The 19,971-nt window shown below is 48.4% G+C and overlaps 1 protein-coding gene across 1 annotated transcript in view; it reads right to left on the bottom strand.

Moving 5' to 3' along the window:
- LOC132866523 (cytochrome P450 3A27-like) overlaps window positions 1-19,971 on the bottom strand; it is a 65,670-nt gene that overhangs the window by 5,746 nt on the left and 39,953 nt on the right. The window contains exons 10-11 of the mRNA XM_060899346.1: window positions 13,470-13,630; window positions 13,138-13,364 (exon numbers count right to left, since the gene is read on the bottom strand). Of these exons, the coding sequence (XP_060755329.1) occupies window positions 13,138-13,364; window positions 13,470-13,630 (388 nt within the window). The remainder of the gene's footprint in view (window positions 1-13,137; window positions 13,365-13,469; window positions 13,631-19,971) is intronic.

The raw sequence follows: 19,971 nt of genomic DNA, 5'->3' as shown, positions 1-19,971 counted from the left end.
TTTTTTAGAGAACGCCAAAGACCGGAAATTTTTTTCTGTCTCATGCAAAGACCACAATTGGATCTGGCTTAATATCAACAAATCTTCTATTAAGGTATGTAAATCCAATCATCATGGTACACATTCAGCTTGTTCAGTGTGCTGAGTGCAGGATGTTTCATCATTCTTCCTCCATTGTTAGTGATGGCTTTATTTGTGATAAGTGTAGATTAGTTAGCTCTCTGATGGAGAAGATTGCAGCTTTAGAAGTGCGTATCCAGACTTTAGAGAAGGCCAGTGAGAATGAGAACAGCGTAGTTTCTGTAGGGGAAAGTCTTGATGCCCTAGGTGGAGTTAGTAATCCCCCAACTCCGGCATTAGAGCCCTCACAGTGGGGCAAATGGGTGACGATTCGGCAGCATAAGCATCGAGCCAAAGCTACCACTGAGGCTTGCCCACGGGAACACCACTCCTCTCCACTTCACATGTCAAACAGGTTAGATTAGATTAGATATTAGAATAGAATAGAATGCCTTTATTGTCACTATTCACATGCACAATGAGATTAAAGCATCTCCAATAACAGTGCAAAACAGCGTGTAGAGTGAGAGAGAGGAAGGGGGGAGAAAAAAAGGGAGGGGGAGTGTGTCAGGGGGGTAAGGTGCACAGTCCTGAGGTGTGTGTGTTGTGTTACACATTATGGAGTGAGGTATTGCTCATTGCACATATAAATTATTGCAGAGAGAGAGTCACATTATAAATTATTGCACGAGAGAGTCACTGTGAAGTAGCTGAGCCGTCCAGCTCAGCCTTCACTGCAGGGTGGTCACCAAACTGAAGAAAAGGAAGCACAACGGGAACGTACGGTGCAAATGCGGCAGAGCAGATTTATTTGCAATACTCTACAATGCAATAACAAAAAAAAACTTTTCAAAAATAAACAAAAAAGAAAAAAAATCAACACAATGGTTGTCAAATAAAACTACCTATAAATCTACAATAAGCACAAAAAACAGCTTTCAACAGCCAGTCTCCAACACCAGTCTTTCTCCTAAGCTCCCACACCCAGACTGAGAAAACTGCTGTTTTTATACACTGCCTAATTGAAAAATTACCTAATTAACTGAATAAGTGGTTGAAACCATTCTGACAAAACAAAAAGGTGAGACAACAAAATTATACTACTCTAAATCCCTGTTAAAATACATGCATGTACATTCTACATTACTATTAAGGAAAATATATTCTCGGTATAAAACATACATCACATCAAATCATCATTATGGCATCCCAAATGCACATTTAACCCATAATCATTTTACTTTCATCCCTACGGTCATAAATGTCTCTGATTGGCTATTTGGGAAATAAAACATCCCAGTTCCCACAGCTCGTGTTTTCCAGGGGAAAGAAAGTTTGTGCACCAGGAAGTGTGAGTGTTTGTGTTTGTGTATGCAATATGTGTTAAACGGAATGGAATGGGAGTATGGAGCAATCTCGGCGGGTACCTCACCGAGCGCTGTGCTGATTAGTCCATTGGGAGAGTACTGAAAGTTCTTGAAATGTTTAGTGCTGCAAAGAACTCCAAACGCGGTTGCCGGCTCCGCGATTGAGAGTCCAATATTTGTGTGTGCGTGTGTGTGTGTGCAGGTGTCCGTGTTAATGCCTGCCAGATAACATTAGCAGACTAAATTGTAGCGCAAAAGTCTGACACGTTTGTGGAAAGGCAGGGCTGCCTTTTCACAGTCACATAATAAAATAAAATATTACAGATTTATGAAGTATTGCAAGGTAAGGTAGGTGCACAGACTTGAGGTGTGTGTAAGGTGCACAGTCCTGAGGTGTATGTGTTGTGTGTAAGGTGCACAGTCCCGAGGTGTACGTGTTGTGTGTAAGGTGCACAGTCCTGAGGTGAGGTGAATGTGTTGTGTTTCACATTATGGAGTGAGGTATTGCAAATTATAAAAGTATTGCACATAGACAGTCCCTTATAAAAGTACTGCACATTATAAATTATTGCATGAAGAGAGTCACATAGTAAAATAAATAGACTATAAAGTCAGAGCATATCCAAGTTCAGGGCGGTTATGGCTTTTGGAAAGAAGCTGTTTTTGAATCGGTTTGTCTTTGTCCTGATGCACCTGTAGCGCCTCCCTGAGGGCAACAGGTCGAACAGATCAAAGCCAGGGTGGGAGTGGTCCTTGATAATGTTTTTAGCTCTGCTAAGGCAGCGGGAGGTGTAAATGTCCATCAGGGAGGGGAGAGGGCAGCCAATGATCTTCTGTCAAGATGTCAGCACCGTCAAGCAAACTTGACGACGAGGTTGTTGTTGTGGGTCGAACTACAGTCATGGGTGTAGAGGCAGTACAGGAGGGGGCTCAGCACACAGCCCTGTGGAGAGCCGGTGCTCAACGTGCGGGTGGAGGAGAAGTGGGGGCCAAGTCTCACAGTCTGGGGCAGGTTAGTAAGAAAGTCCTTTAACCAGGCACATGTGAGAGGGGGGAGGCCGAGAGTGTCCAGTTTTCTAATAAGGATGTCCAGGATTATTGTATTAAAAGCTGAACTGTAATCCACAAAGAGTATGCGGACATAGCTCTGCTGCTGCTCCAGGTGATTTAGCGCAGAGTGGAGTGCTACGGCGATGGTGTCCTCTGTGGATCTGTTTGTGCGATATGTGAACTGGTAGGGCTCGAAGTCTGGGGGGAGGCGGTCCTTGATGTGCTGAAGAACTAGTCTCTCGAAGCACTTCATGATTACTGGGGTGAGGGCCACAGGACGGTAATCATTCAGGCTGGTGACGGGAGACTTCTTCGGCACTGGGATTATTGTTGCAGATTTTAGGCAGGGCGGGATGACTGCCTGAGCCAGGGAGAGGTTAAAGATCCTGGTAAAGGTAGGGGCGAGCTGGTGGGCACACGCTCTGAGCACCTTACCAGGTACACCATCTGGGCCGGCAGCTTTCTTGGGGTTCACTGCCAGGAGCACCCGTCTGGCATCCTGCTCCTGTACAGTGAAAGGAGTGGTGTGGGAACTGTGTGGTGGTGGGGGCAGGGCAGGAGCAGATGAGTGCTGCTATGTTGTTTCAAAGCGAGCAAAGAAGCGATTTAGCTCCTCTGCTAGCGGCGCACTCCAGTCTCCTGTTGGTGCATCACTGTCTCTGAAGTTTGTGATGTCCTGAATGCCCTGCCACACCTCCCGTGTGTTGTTGCTGGACAGGTGGGATTCTATGCGCACCCTGTGTTCCGCCTTGGCTTTAATTATTCCTCTTTTCAGATCAGCTCGAGCAGCTCTGTACAGAGCTCTATCACCTGACCTGAAGGCAGCATCGCGAGCCCTGAGGAGTGAGCGGACCTGGCTGGTCATCCAGGGTTTCTGGTTTGGGAAGACCCGGATGTTTTTATCCACAGTCACATTCCTGATGCAGAACTTGATATAGTCCAGCACCGTTCCTGTGAATGTCTCCAGCTCCTGGTGTTCAAATAAGTCCCAATCTGTCTGTTTAAAGCAGTCCTGTAGTTTGGAGAGTGCATTGTCAGGGCAGGTTGTGATAGTCCTTGTGGTGGGCCTGGCTCTGCGTCTGAGGGGGGTGTAGGCTGGGGAGAGCAGGAGGGAAAGATGGTCTGACTGGCCGAGGTGGGGGAGGGGTATGGCTCTGTACGCATGCTTGATGTTGGAGTAAACATGATCCAGAGTGTTCTCCCCTCTAGTAGAACACTTAACATGTTGGTAAAACTTCGGCAGTACAGTCTTCAAGTTGGCCTTATTAAAGTCTCCTGCGATTATGTGAACACCGTCAGGGTGGGCCCACTGCTGTTTGTTAACGGTGTTCAGCAGGAGAGAGAGCGCTGTGTTTACATTGGCGTCAGGTGGAATGTACACAGCTGTGACAATCACTACAGTTAGCTCTCTTGGTATAAAAAAAGGCCGGCATCTTACAGACATGTACTCGAGGTCTGGGGAACAGTGTTTATCTATAATTGTTCCGTTGTTACACCAATTATCATGCACGTAAATACAGAGCCCCCCTCCTCTACTCTTACCAGAGTTCTCATTTCTATCCCAACGGAGCAGAGTGCGGCCTGTTAGCTGCAAGCTAGCATCGGGTATTTCCGGATGAAGCCAGGTTTCTGTGATAATTAAAACACAGCAATCCCGAACATAGCGATTTCCAGCGAGTTGTAATTCCAGATCATCCGTTTATGTACCAGGGATCTAGCATTGGAGAGATACAGGCCCGGTAGAGGTGGCTTGTGTGGTTGTTTTCTTAGCCTTAGCATAGCACCGGACCTGTGGCCCCGCTTCTGCTTCCTCTCCCTCCTCCATCTGCACCGCCTCCTAGACCCGACAACAATCCACGGAGAGCCCGGCGGTCTCACTATGTCATCTGGGATGTTATGCGTGAAGAGAAAGTCGCTCGAAACAGATATCTGGTGTTTGTCACCGATGGCTAAAAGTGTCTGGCGGGTGTACTGGATGTTCGCAGAACCGATGTTGCACAAACAAGCAAGAAAGAAATACAAAAACAAACAAAAAAAAGAGCACTGAAAAGGAGAGCCATAAGCCGCTGCAACCACGTGCGCCGCCATCTTGAATATTAGATAGAACTTTATTGATCCCTTTGGGCAGGTTTCCTCAGGGAAAATAAGATTCCAGCAGCATCATTACAGGATAAACAGAGAATAGAAAATAGAGAAAAAACTTCTAGATAAATTAAATTAAGTATTTGCATATACAAATATAAAAAGAATAAGATATGGGGAAGAGAGGAAGGGGGAGAGGGGCCAGCAGGAGAGATATCGCACTTTATATTGCACATTGTCCAGTATTGCTTATTGTTAGGCTAGGCTACTGCTCCTTCCCGTCCTCTGTCCTCCTGTTACCCCTCCTCCCCCCCAGAGAGGAGTTGTACAGTCTGATGGCGTGAGGGACAAAGGAGTTTTTAAGTCTGTTCATCCTGCACTTGGGAAGGAGCATTCTGTCACTGAACAGGCTCCTCTGGTTGCTGATGACGGTATGCAGAGGGTGACTGGCATCGTCCATGATGTTCAGTAGTTTGTCCATAGGTTTGCTCTCTTCAGTGATGCACCCGTTGAGAACCCTGAAAGAGCTCTGGTTATAGGGGACTCGATTATACAGTACATGAAATTAGCTAGGCCTTTAGGGGCACCAGCAGCTTTAGTCAGGTGTATACTGGGAGCCAGGGTGCTGGACATAGCAGGTAATCCTTGGGTCCTCGGCAAGCACACGTTCTCAAAGATAGCTATCCACATAGGAACTAACAATATATGCCTTCATCAGTTCTTAACCATTAGGTGACACTGGGCATACCTAGTCATGGCCTAATGGTTAATGAAGCAGCTTTGGGACCAAAAGATCACCAGTTCATTTTCCTGGACCAGTAGGAATGGCTGAAGTGCCCTTGAGCAAGGCACCTAACCCTCAACTGCTCTGTACATTGCTCTGGATCAGAGAATCTGCTAAATGCCTGTAATGTAACAACCTGTGCCGCCCCCCCCATGTCTCTTCCCTCTGTCCGTCTCTGTGTTGAGTTACATGTCAGTCCTAAGTCACCAGTGATGCTGACCTCTTCTGCTCTTTGAGCCTGCCTGATCCATCCTTACGCCGTATATCTGGCTGGAGTCTCATCACATTGCTCCTGTGAAGTATGGACAGTCAATAGTCACATTTGGAAGATGGTTCTGGACACTTACAGTTTCGCTTCAGTGGTTTAGGACTACAATCACCATGATAACTTTAGCACTGCAGTTGTTATGAACAGTTTTACACTCAAGTCTCCATCAGTAAACAGTTGATACCTTCAACAAAACAAACTTCCTGTTAAACTATAATGAATTTCCTGGTTACACAGTTACAGAAGTGAGTTATTTATAATCATGCTGTCTATTATCATCCAGATGAGGATGGGTTCCCTTTTCAGTCTGGTTCCTTTCAAGGTTTCTTCTTCATGTCGTCTGAGGGAGTTTCTCCTTGCCACCATCACCACAGGCTTGATCATCAGGGATAAATTAGGGATAAAATTAGTTCATCTTTAATTTTCTGGAAAGCTGCTTTGTGACAAAAGAGCTAAAAGAGCTATACAAATAGACTTTACATGTCCAAAAACAGAGAGACTTACACTGCAGCTCGGGCCAAACTGTCATGGGCCATCAAAGAGGTAAAGCGTGCATACACAGAGAAGATCAGCAGTCACTTCATGGACTTAAAGCACACTCAGAACATGTGGCAGGGCATTCAAACCATCATGGACTACAAGACAACATGTCAGGCCTGCAGCAGCGACCCTTCCCTGCCAGATGTACCAAATGACTTCTTTGCACTTTTGAGACACAAAACAGGAAACCAGGAAAGATGACCCCCTCCCCCAATGAACAGGTACTCTGTCTTTCTGCTGCTGATGTCAGGAAGACTCTTCACAGAGTGAATCCACGAAAAGCAGCAGGCACTGACAACATGCCGAGCTGGGTGCTCAGGGAATGTGCTGATCAGTTTGCAGACATCTTCACAGATGTCTGCAACACATCCCTGAGCACAGCTGTGGTACCTATATGCCTCAAAGCCATTCAATTCATCCTGGTGCTAAAGAAGTCTACCGTGTCCTGTCTCAATGACTACCGGCCTGTCGCACTCACACCCATCATCATGAAGTCATCATCAGCTTCGAGAGACTGGTATTGAGGCACATGAAAACAATGAATAATGTCTCTGACTGCATGAAAACATAACTGCTAAAGGAATTAGACCCCCTACAGTTTGCTTACCGCCGAAACCACACCACAGATGACGCTATTTCAACTGCCTTCCAACTGACCCTCTCACACCTGGACAAAAAGGAGAGTTACATCAGAATGCTGTTCACTGACTTCAATTCAGTATGCTACACAATCATCCCACAGAAGCTGGTACAGAAGTTGGACCTGCTGGGCATGAACACCTCTCTCTGTAATTGGATCCTGGATTTCCTGAATGACAGATCCCAGTCAGTCTCTATAGGACACAACACCTCTGGGGTCCTCAGACTGAGCGCAGGTGTCCCCCAGGGCTGTGTGCTCAGCCCACTGCTGTTTACTCTGCTGACGCATGACTGTGCTGCCCATCACTGCTCAAATCACATTATCAAGTCTGCAGTCAACACAACAGTAGTGGGTCTCATCAGTAACAATGATGCATCTGTATACAGAGCAGAGGTCAAACACCTGGTGGAATGGTATCAGGACAACAACCTGGCTCTTAATGTCCAGAAGACTGATGAGATGTTGACTTCAGGAAGAATCCTGCTGCTTGCTTCCCTTTGCACATCAACTGCAATCTACTGTTGAAACAGTCAGCAGTGTGAAGTTCCTGGGAGTGAACGTGGAAGAAAACCTCTCCTGGACCCTGAACACCACTGCCATCACCAAAAAAACTCAACAGCATCTATGCTTTCTGCAAAAGCAGAAGGCGGCCAGTAATAGAAATATATGTTTGGTATGCTTGAAACTGGTCTAGATTGTTCTGATTGCTACTTGTTTTGGTTAGTTAAATATTTGAGATTTATCTTCACTCACACATTCTGCTTTCTGCTTAATGAAGGTTATGTTGACCAGTAATGTCTTTCTTCTTTTCATAAGATTATGATCCTGACAATGATGTAATGGTCCATAATGTCTCTCTTCTTTCATAAAGTAGTGTAGTCTAAACCAGCCATCACCCATTTCTGTGACCCTGTCATACGTAGATAACCTAGCTTCATCAATCCCATCATCATCATCATCATCATCATCATCATCCAATCACAGAGCTACAACACACTCTTGAATATGAATATATACTCATGTTTGTTCTACAATAAACTGAGAAACATCTCTGACCAGCTGTCTGTGTCAGTGATTTTTTACTCCCAGATCCATGAAGCAGAATCTCTTAAGCCAGTATCTCACTGGGCTGTGACAGCTTGCGACAAATTGCGAATGTCATTCACAAGAGAGTTTCAAAAGTGTCTTGAAACATTCGCGGGGCTTCTCAGTTTCCTCACATGAGTCGCAAAGTTTCGCTCCTTCGTCGCTGAAATTTTTAACATGTTCAAAAAAATTCATGCGACAAAATTTCTCTCAAAATAGCCGCAAATGCGTCGCTGGTGTCACAAAGCCGTCATGAACCCTTCTCAAGTCAGTTTCCATGAGACAGGAAGTGCGAGAACTGAATTTGCATATTTTATCGCAATTGTTGTGTCTCAACTAGTCGCAGCCCAGTGAGATACTGGCTGAAGTGCAAGAACTGAATTCACATTTTATCGCAATTGCATCTCCAACTAGTTGCAGGCTGTCGCAGCCCAGTGAGATACTGGCTTTAGGCAGCAGATGTCTACATTCCTAAATCATACTTTGTCAATTTGACCTCCTTCAGCACAGACAGATCAAAACCTAACAGCCAGCCTCCTTCCTCCCATCCTTCTCCTGAGGGACCATTGTGAGTGCTCTCTGCTGTTACATCACTGTATGGTTTGAGAACTGCAGTGTCGCTGAACAAGTGTCCCTGCAGTGGATAGTGAGGATGGTAGAGAGGATCATCATTGTCTCCTACCCACCCATCTCCCGACTCTATATGAAGTGCATCATCTGCCGTGCCAACAGCACAGTGCAGGACAAGTCCCTCCTACCGCATGCACTGTTCTCCCTCCTGCCATAAGATACCATAACATCACTGCCAGACACTGCAACAGCTTCTTCCCCCAGGCAGTCAGAGTCCTCAACTCACTGTTACCCCTGAAGAACTGACAGTTCAAATTGAAACTCCAACTTCTCATCCACCTCTCACTTATTTGCACTACACTGCTCATTTGCACACACATGCACAATGCTCACTTTGCGTTTGTCTTGTTTCACTGTAATATCCTAATAAAACTTGAACTCTACAGACTGAACTGTATTCTTTTGTATTTGCCTGAAAATGAATGTTTGCACACAAATGCACAAATGTCACTTTGCACCTGTCTTTGTCTTGTCATCTCTGTTGTACATTGTACTTTGGTAGCTCAGTGTTTACTTTGATAGCTATAGATAGTTATTTATATTCCTTGTTTTGTAATCTTCTATTTCTCTATAAATGCACCATGGGGAGCCTGAGGGAAACAGTATTTCAATGTACTGTATACTTGTATATGGAGGTATTGACAAAGCTCTCTTGAATCTTGAAGCCAGAGGCAATGGTGGTGAGGAACAGATGCTCCTGTACCTTCTGCAAGATGGCAGGAGGGTGAAGAGTCCAATTAGATGGCTGTGAAAGGGGTGAGAAGAGTCATCCGTAATGCTGGTGAATTGATGGATGTAGCAGCTGTTGTAAGAGACACTGATGGTGGGTTGAGAGACCCTGATGACCTTTTTAGCTGTTCTCACAATCCACTGCAGGGTCTTGCAGTCAGAGACTGTGCAGTTTCCATACCACATGGTGAGACAGCTGGTCAGGATGATCTCTCTTGTCCCTCTGTAGAAGGTGTGGAGGTTGGCTCTCTTCAGCCTCAACAGGAAGGGGAAGCATTACTGGGGCTTCTTGGTTAGGCAGGTGATGTTGAGAGTCCAGGAGAGGTCCTCGGTCATGTGCACACCAAAAAATGTGGGGCTTTTGACTCTCTCCACAGTTGTTCCATTGATTTGCAGTGGTGAGTGGTCTTCTTGGGTCATCCTGAAGTCATCTTTTTAGTCTTATCAACATTCAGTGGGAGTTGGGGCAGCCTTCCCCACTGGCATGTTGTTCTGTGCACTGAGCATAGAAATCATTCAGTGTGTCTGGGAACAAGGTGTCACTATCACAGACAAGTGGTTTAGCTTTGTAGTCTGTGATGGCCTGAGAGCCTTGCCACATGCGCCATGTGTCTTTGGTGTTTAGGAAGTGACTGTGGATTCTTTGTGTAGTTGTGCTTCACCCCTCCAATACGCTGGGACAGACTGGCCCTTGTCATCAGATCTGAATGCAGCGTCTCGAGTTTTAAGCAGTGAATGCTCTTCAGCAGTTGTCCATGGTTTCTGGTTTGCACATGTGCTGACAGTCTTAAAGGAAGTCATATTATCTATACACTTGCTGATGTGACTAGTCACTTGCAGTCCTAAGGCTATCCAAGGAAGAACATCCATAACCAAATGACTCTTCTGGAGTTTTTGGTCAACTCTGCACTCACATGACCATTTTCACTGAAGTCAGATACTGCCTCTTGCATAGGAAATAGGTTTTGAATGCTATATTTAATCACAGAGGACATGAGTACATCACTTCCCAAATTGGGAAAAGATGAATACCTTGGCAGATTCCCTCAACAACTTTCAACTTTATATGGTTCATATAACAGATGAAAGAAAAGAAAATTAATCAGAAGATAATTATGAAGTGGATTAAAACAGCTGTTATGATGCCAGTTACAGGTATAAAACCAGTTAGCATTCACACATTCTGTAACATCACATAACTTTTTGATTTATGGAAATAATTTAACACAGGTGTCTGTGAAGATTCTCAGTCATCCAGGTCATAGTAACTGTGGGTGGTAAGAGAGAGCAACTGGACTTGCTTGAAGATTCTTGAAGACGTTTCACCTCCCATCCGAAAGGCTTCTTCAGTTCTGTCTGACTAGTAGGGAGTATCAGGTATTTATCCTCTCATGGATGAAAAGCTCATCTAAGGAACAGCCTCGAGAGTCGTTAGGGTGATCAATGGATTGCCCGTTAAATCCATTGATCACCCTAATGACTCTCGGGGCCGTTCACATCCAACCCCCAGTGACCCACACCAACAGGATGACTCAACGACACCTTATGCCGCTTTTCCGCTACAAACGCGGCTGAGTCAAGCTGAGCGGGGCTATTGAAGTTGCATTTCAACTACAACCACGCTGAACCGTGCTGGCTGGAAGTGGGTGGACACAATGGGTGGAGTTAGCGAAAGTGGGTGGATGTCACGTGATGTCGTTAAGCAGCGCAAACAGTGACATCAGTGAGCTTTTAAGTGGTAGTCTCACGACCCGAATAGTAAACAATAAACATGGAGGACATGGAGTCGTTAGTGTTGCTGGTCTTGGTTCTGTGGCTTGTTGTCACCGACAACGCCAACAGATACTGGCAAGAGCGTATAGATGAGGCGAGGTGCATAAGGCTTCAGAAATTCTCGTAATTCGTAATTATTATTCTTCCGGGTTTATGGTGTTTACAGATCCGAGCGTGCTCGCGGGGCGTGTGTGGGCATGTGAGGACACTCCTCCTCACCAATCAGTGCACAGGAGTGTCTGCTCACGCCCCCAGCCTCACTCGGCTCGCTTTGGCTCGCTTCAGCCCCACTCCAAAATGGTGCGAGTTTTAGGGGCTAAGCAGGGCTGAAGCGAGCTGAGTCGTGCTGTTCTTTGGTAGTCGAAACGCGAGCCGTGTCGGGCTGAAGTGAGCTGAAGCGAGCTGAAGTGAGCTGAAAAAGGGTAGTGGAAAAGGGCCAATAGATGAGCTTTTCATCCATGAGAGGATAAATACCTGATACTCCCTACTAGTCAGACAGAACTGAAGAAGCCTTTCGGATGGGAGGTGAAACGTCTTCAAGAATCTTCAAGCAAGTCCAGTTGCTCTCTTTTACCACCCACAGTTAACACACAGGTGTATTGGAAGTTCCCCACACAGTAGATGCTGCAAAATAAATGAGTGCAATTATTCAGGATCATAGACAAAATAACCTGCAGAACCTTGTCCTTCCCACCTTAGTTCAATATGTCTTCTGGACAAGCAGGCTTTAGATGTGTAAAAGACTTAGTAGAGACATTACCAGGAGAAACCCAATCCTGTTCTCATAGGGCTAGTCAATTTCTAAAATAGTGGATCAGTGGAATCTTTTTTGAGAAATGAGTTAGATGTGTGTGGCAGCGGGGGCGTGGCTGAGCATCAGTCTGTGAATGGTGGGCAGAGTCGGGGAAGGTGAGTATCGCTACACCTGTTGTCAATTAACGTATGTTTGTGTGTCTTACACACAGCACCCTATAAAAGGAGTGGGAGGAATAGAGGAGGGGAGATCGGGGACCAGAACAAGATAGTAGTCCAAGTGTGTATGAGTGCGTGTGTATGAGTGTGTTCCCAACGGAGTTGTCATTAACTCCTTAAATCCTGGCCAATCAGTCCCCAAAATCAGTGAGTGGGTGAGACGAGGGTTAACCGCCACCTTTACACTATGCTTTTCTCCCCGAAATAGAATGTGGACGGACACTAAAGGGTAGTTTTGTGGGCTTTCAGGGCGTTTAGACTAGTAAGCTGTGTCATTCTGTTTTGGAGTGAAGAGTGCAGGCAGCATGAAGGTCTTTGGTTTGATCTTGTTTGCAATGGGAGTCCTTTCCCAAAATCAGACACTTGTATGCCCTCATTGTCCCCAAGTTTGTTACACTGAGTGATTTGACCGTGACAATCCTAGTGGAGATGGAGATTATGAAACGCTCCGTGAGCTGAGAGCACCATGTCCAAAGAAAATCTGCAAAAAGCCTTTATCCATTGAGGCTCAGACTCTTTCTGGTGTTCCAGCTTCAACTACAGGACAAGTGTTTAAATCCTATAACATGGTGTATGGCTTCATATGTGTGAATTGTCAGCAGCTAGAGGGAAATTGCCTGGATTACAAGGTGCTTGGTTGGGGTAGCATCACAAACTACTGTCTGGCAGGGCACACTGCAAGACAGATGCAAGTGGGGAGTCAAACTCTCACGGTTACCAGAGGACTGTAACTCTAGCTATGTAATAGGCGAGAGGCCGAGTGCTATGGAAACGGAGTTCGGCATGACTGTAGAAACAGCCCGGATGTAGGTGGAGCACAGAAGTATGGCAGGCTGTTATTTGCTTGTGAATAAAGTTTTCTTTATTCTGTTTTCAGCACAACTCTGTCCGTTGGGGACACACTCATACACACTCGGACTACTATCGTGTTCTGGTCCCCGATTTCCCCTCCTCTATTCCTCTCACTCCTTTTATAGGGCGCTGTCACTTTAAGAGACATACAAACACACGTTAATTGACAACAGGTGTAGCGATACGACCACTCACCTTCCCCGACTCTGCCCTCCATTCACAGACTTACACTCGGCCACACCCCTGCTGCCACAATGTGATTAGGATTGTTTCCTGTCACTGTTTTTGGTAGATTGCTTTGTACCTCTCAGGGTTGAAGGTCTCTGGTTCAGGCCAGTATTCAGGGTCCCTGTGTAGGGCATAAATGGGGACCACAATGACGGTGTCCTTTGGAATGATAAGGCCATTTATCGCAACAGTTTTCTTGCAGACTCTTTCCAGACGAGGAATGATTGGGTACATCCTGAGTGTCTCGTTCAGAGCAGCGTCCAGATAATCCATGTTCATCATGGCATCATAATCAACTTCAACCTGAAACCCAAAAGACAAGACATGGATAAGTCAGAATGAAATAGTCAGCATCTCCGAGTCAACTCCCATATTGTTTCCAAACATGCTTCATGTTGAGTTAATCACCTTATTAGAGAACGTTTGATCGATTTCTTCCTGTAGTTTCTTCATTGTCTCTGGATTAGTGGCCAGACTGTAGAAGAGAAATGACAACGTGCTGCTACTCGTCTCATAACCAGCAAGGATGAAGATCATGGACTGGGACAGGATCTCATGATCCGTCAGACCTTCAGACATCACACACACAAATAAAACACACATGAGGATGTTCTGCCCTGACTTTAGATCTATAACCCTATTTGTTTGATCTGATTCAGAGTGTTGAATTCGATGTTCACTGATGCAGAGGTTTTATTTGTAAAGGGTATTTCATCCATGCTGCATGGTGATTCTGCACTTTCAATAAATAAAATTGAATTGAAATTTGAATTCTATTCTACTTCCCCCTTCTCTGCTTTCATCTGATGTCAGACTAGGTTTTTCAAATCCATTCACTGTCACACATACATTTCTGAACATTGTCATGATTAATCCTGGTTTTATCCAGCTTTATCTCTTCCATATCTCTGTAATCCAGGCCAAACTCTGCAGAATTAAACCCAACCAAATAAAACCTCAGTGGGACATTCGAAACCAGTGCTGTTGTGTTTAATATTTTTTTGCCTTGTTTTGCACATCAGAACTGAAATATTATCTTCATGGGAATGAATGAAAAGTTTGGAAAGTTGAGAAGTGAAGAGACTTCCTGCACTCTGTACTGTGTAAATATTTACATTTGTGGCTTTGCTGCATCATGACTAATTGGTATAAAACTTACACAACAAAACTTGCTGTTGTGTTGGGAGTTTGGTTGGCTAACATGCAGCGTTACCATGGTAGTGTTATGTATGTGACAGTTCTACTGTCTGATGTTTATCATAACTACTGCTGGCATCTGGATTAGTCAAGTTTATTTGTATCGCGCTTTTAACAATAAACACTGTCACAAAGCAGCTTTACAGAATTTGAATGACTTAAAACATGAGCTAATTTTATCCCTAATCTATCCCCAATGATGAAGCCTGTGGCGACGGTGGCAAGGAAAAACTCCCTCAGACTACATGAGGAAGAAACCTCGAGAGGAACCAGACTGTAGCAGCGGGGGCGTGGTCAAGTGCCGGTCTGTGACAGGAGGGCGGAGCCAGGGAAGGTGAGTGGCAGAATCACTACACCTGACGGTAATTAACCTGCGTGTTGTGTGTTTTCCCAGTAACCGCGCCCTATTTAAGGAGGCAGAGGGAGAGCAGAGGAGAGCTCATCCTGGGACAAGAACACAGTGTGTGTGTATGTGTGTGACGCTAGCAGATTAAGAACTGGCGAAAATACTGAAAAGTCCAGGAATAAAAAGCCTTTTTGTATCTGAAGCGTTGTCCTGCCGTCCTCTGTGCTCCACCCACACTTCAAAGAGCTCTACAGTGGTGCCGGGAAAGGTGGAGCACCAACCTTGCAGCCCCATGGAATCCTCCCCGTTCACGGACCTGGTCCACGCCCTTGCCACAGCTCAGCAAAGCCAGCACCAGGCGCTCATCACGCTCCGAAAGGAGCAAGAGCGGCGCTTCGAAGCCCTGGTGCTGGCCCAGCAGGAAGATCGCGAGGCGTTCCAGCATCTCCTCGCGTCGGCGGGGTCCACCAGCGCCCCAGCCGTGGGCCCGTCTCCCCTCACCGTGACCAAGATGGGCCCGCAGGACGACCCCAAGGCGTTTCTCACCTTGTTTGAGCAGGTCGCCGAAGCCTCGGGGTGGCCGATGGAGCAGCGTGCAGCGCGCCTCCTCCCCCTCCTGACAGGAGAGGCGCAGCTGGCCGCACTACAGCTCCCCGACGACCGCCGGCTGGCCTACGCGGACCTTCGCCGGGCCGTCCTCCAGCGCGTGGGGCGCACGCCAGAACAACAGCGCCAGCGCTTCCGCGCGCTGCGGTTGGAGGAAGTCGGCCGGCCGTTCACGTTCGGCCAGCAGCTCCGGGACGCCTGCTGGAGGTGGCTGAGGGCCGACGATCGCGACGCCGAGGGAATCATCGATCAGGTGGCGCTGGAGCAATTCATCGCACGCTTACCAGCCGGAACCGCGGAGTGGGTCCAGTGCCACCGCCCGGCGTCGCTGGATCAGGCAGTAGGACTGGCGGAGGATCATCTGGCGGCTGTTCCGGCGGCAGGATGGCCGATGACGTCTTCTCTTCTCTCCTCTTCTCTCTCTCTTTCTCCCCTCCCTTCTGTGTCCCGTCCTCGCCCCATTCCCCCACCACGGAGGCGGGGGCCGGCTCCACCCCAGCCGGCCCGCCGCACCCGTGGTGCCCTCCTGTTTCTCTCTTCTGTGTCTGTTTCTTCCCCCCCTCAGGTGAGTGAGCCCCAGAGCACAGGTGCAGAGGGAGGGCCCGGGCCGGTTTGCTGGCGCTGCGGGGAGCTGGGCCACCTGCAACAACAGTGCGCAGCAATGGAGGTGGGCGTGGTGGTACGGATCCCCGACGCGCCAGAAGCTACCCTCGATCGGGCCGGAGCGTATCGCATACCGGTGAGTGTACAAGGGGCTACACATCAGGCATTGGTGGATTCTGGTTGCAATCAGACCTCGATCCGCCAAAGCCTGGTGCAAGACGAGGCATTGGGGGGAGCACAAGGGGTGAAGGTGTTGTGTGTGCACGGGGATGTTCACAGCTACCCTTTGGTGTCGGTCCACATATATTTCAGAGGGGAAAAATCTATAGTGAAGGCGGCGGTTAATCCTCGCCTTACCCACTCTTTAATTTTGGGGACTGATTGGCCGGGATTTCGGGGTTTAATGACGCGCCTAGTAAAGAGTGGGTCCTGCCATTTGACAGGGGGAGGTCCCGGTGTCGCTTTGGCTGGAGCTGCTGTCGCAGAGCCGTCTACGTCATCTCCGCGACAGAGTGAGGAGCCGCCAGCTCCTCCTCTTTCTGTTGGGGAATCCCTCGCGGATTTCCCATTAGAACAATCGCAAGACGAGACTCTGCGACATGCGTTTGACCAAGTGAGAGTAATTGATGGTCAAATGCTCCAGCCGAACGGCACCCCGTCCTTCCCCTATTTTTCTATTATGAAGGATAGATTATACCGAGTGACACAGGACACTCAGACGAAAGAGCGAGTCACACAGCTATTAATTCCAAAGAGCCGCCGGGAATTGGTATTTCAGGCGGCTCACTTTAATCCCATGGCTGGACACCTAGGGCAGGATAAGACACTAGCCTGGATAATGGCCCAATTCTATTGGCCGGGGATTCGCGGCGATGTCCGTAAGTGGTGTATGGCGTGCCGCAAATGCCAGTTAGTAAATCCAGCGGCCATTCCAAAAGCGCCTTTGCGCCCCCTACCATTAATCGAGACCCCGTTCGAAAGAATTGGGATGGATCTCGTTGGGCCATTAGATCGGTCAACACGAGGGTACCGCTTTATATTGGTTCTGGTGGACTATGCAACGCGATACCCGGAAGCGGTGCCTCTTCGCAATATCTCAGCACGCAGTATTGCAGAGGCCCTCTTCCACGTCATCTCCCGGGTTAGAATCCCGAAAGAGATTCTGACTGACCAAGGCACCTCGTTTATGTCACGAACACTGAGCGAACTGTATGAGCTATTGGGTATTAAGCCAATCCGCACCAGCGTGTATCACCCACAGACGGACAGTTTAGTTGAACGGTTCAATCGCACCCTCAAGAATATAATTAAAAAATTCGTAAGTGAGGACGCACGTAACTGGGATAAATGGCTCGAACCCTTGTTATTTGCAGTGCAAGAGGTCCCCCAAGCCTCCACGGGGTTCTCCCCGTTTGAATTATTATACGGGCGTAAGCCGCGCGGCATCTTAGATGTGCTGCGGGAAAATTGGGAGGAGGGACCTTCACAGAGTAAAAATGAAATTCAGTACGTTATGGACCTGCATGCAAAACTCCACACGCTCACCCACCTAACCCAGGAGAATTTGCGGCAGGCCCAAGAACGACAAGCCCGCCTGTACAACAAGGGCTCGCGCCTTAGAGAGTTCACTCTGGGAGATAAGGTACTCGTACTGTTGCCCACGTCGAGCTCCAAATTAATCGCCAAGTGGCAAGGACCCTTTGAGGTCACACGGCGAGTCGGGGACGTCGACTATGAGGTAAGGCGAACGGACAGGGAGGGGGCGCTACAGATCTACCACCTCAACCTGCTGAAACTCTGAAACGAGGAGGTCCCCGTGGTGTTGGTGTCGGTAGTTCCGGAGAAGGCGGAGCTGGGGCCGGAGGTTCAAAAAGGGACATTGGCATCACGTACCTCTCCGGTCCCCTGTGGAGACCACCTCTCCTCGACCCAACTCACGGAGGTCACCCAGTTGCAGGCCGAGTTTTCGGATGTGTTCTCGCCCCTGCCCGGCCGCACCAACCTCATAGAGCACCACATAGAGACGCCCCCGGGGGTGGTAGTGCATAGCCGCCCTTACAGGCTACCCGAACACAAAAAAAAAGGTGGTTCGGGAAGAACTTCAGGCCATGCTCAAAATGGGCATCGTTGAGGAGTCCCACAGTGACTGGAGCAGCCCGGTGGTCTTGGTACCCAAGGCTGACGGGTCGGTCCGGTTCTGTGTGGACTATAGGAAAGTCAACGCGGTGTCTAAATTCGATGCATACCCAATACCTCGTATTGATGAGCTGCTCGATCGACTAGGCACGGCTCGCTTTTACTCGACACTGGATTTGACGAAGGGATATTGGCAGATCCCCTTGACTCCATTATCCCGGGAGAAAATGGCCTTTTCCACACCGTTCGGCTTACACCAATTCGTCACACTTCCATTTGGGCTGTTTGGGGTGCCCGCTACGTTTCAGCGGCTGATGGACCGGGTCCTCCGGCCCTACGCCACCTATGCGGCCGCATATCTGGACGACATTATCATTTATAGTAATGACTGGTAGCGGCACCTGCAACACCTGAGGGCCGTCCTTAGGTCACTGAGGTGGGCGGGTCTCACTGCCAACCCGAAGAAGTGTGCGATTGGGCGGGTGGAAGTACGGTATCTGGGCTTCCACTTGGGCAACGGGCAAGTGCATCCCCAAATTAATAAGACAGCAGCGATTGCGGCCTGCCCGAGGCCCAAGACCAAAAAGGGGGTGAGACAGTTCCTGGGGCTGGCTGGCTACTATCGTAGGTTTATACCTAATTATTCGGACGTCACCAGCCCGCTGACTGATCTCACTAAAAAGGGGGCGCCAGATCCGGTCCAGTGGACGGAGCAGTGCCAGCGGGCTTTCTCTGAGGTAAAGGCTGCACTGTGTGGGGGGCAACTTTTACACTCCCCTGACTTCTCTCTCCCTTTTATGTTGCAGACGGATGCGTCGGACAAAGGGCTGGGGCCATTTTGTCCCAGCAGGTGGAGGGGGAGGATCGCCCCGTCCTGTACATTAGTAGGAAGCTGTCGGTGCGTGAGGGGCGCTACAGCACTATTGAAAAGGAATGCCTGGCGATCAAGTGGGCGGTCCTCGCCCTCCGTTACTACCTGCTGGGGCACCCTTTCACCCTCTGTTCGGACCACGCGCCCCTCCAGTGGCTCCACCGCATGAAAGATGCCAACGCGCGGATCACCCGTTGGTATCTGGCACTCCAACCCTTCAATTTCAAGGTGGTCCACAGGCCGGGGGCGCAGATGGTCGTGGCAGACTTCCTCTCCCGTCAAGGGGGGGGAGAGTCGGCTGCGGGCCGGACGGGCGCCCGGCCTGAGTTGGGCGGTGGGGGTATGTGGCAGCGGGGGCGTGGTCAAGCGCCGGTCTGTGACAGGAGGGCGGAGCCAGGGAAGGTGAGTGGCAGAATCACTACACCTGACGGTAATTAACCTGTGTGTTGTGTGTTTTCCCAGTAACCGCGCCCTATTTAAGGAGGCAGAGGGAGAGCAGAGGAGAGCTCATCCCGGGACAAGAACACAGTGTGTGTGTGTATGTGTGTGACGCTAGCAGATTAAGAACTGGCAAAAATACTGAAACGTCCAGGAATAAAAAGCCTTTTTGTATCTGAAGCGTTATCCTGCCGTCCTCTGTGCTCCACCCACACTTCAAAGAGCTCTACACAGACTCAAAAGGGAACCCATCCTCATTTGGGCAACAACAGACAACATGACTAACATTAACAGTCCTAATGTAAAGTCAGCTTTGTTGATGCTAAAAAAACCCCACCGACGGAAACCTGAGCGCAAAACCGTTCACGACAACCGCAGTCCTAAAGTCAGCAAGTCAACTGCAGTCCCCAGTCACAAAATCACCACTGCAAGAGTCCAGAGCATCCTCCAGGCACGACCCCCAACTGTCCACATGGGGCCGCCCTCCACAGGAGTGATGCGATGAGACTCCAACCAGACACAGGGCACCAGGATGGATCAGGCAGGTCCGAGGAGCAGAAGAGGTCAGCATCTCGATCCCAGGACTGACATGTAACTCAGAGGGACAGATTTTTTTTGGGGGGGGAGAAAACACAGGTTGTTAGGTATGCCCAATGTCACCTGAATAAGTAGGAACAGTATACATATTGCACTGAGTACAAGCAGGGACTCCG

Source organism: Neoarius graeffei, chromosome 18, assembly GCF_027579695.1.
Source record: "Neoarius graeffei isolate fNeoGra1 chromosome 18, fNeoGra1.pri, whole genome shotgun sequence".
In the NCBI taxonomy this organism is placed as follows: domain Eukaryota; kingdom Metazoa; phylum Chordata; class Actinopteri; order Siluriformes; family Ariidae; genus Neoarius; species Neoarius graeffei.
This window is presented reverse-complemented; position numbering and strand designations above follow the sequence as displayed.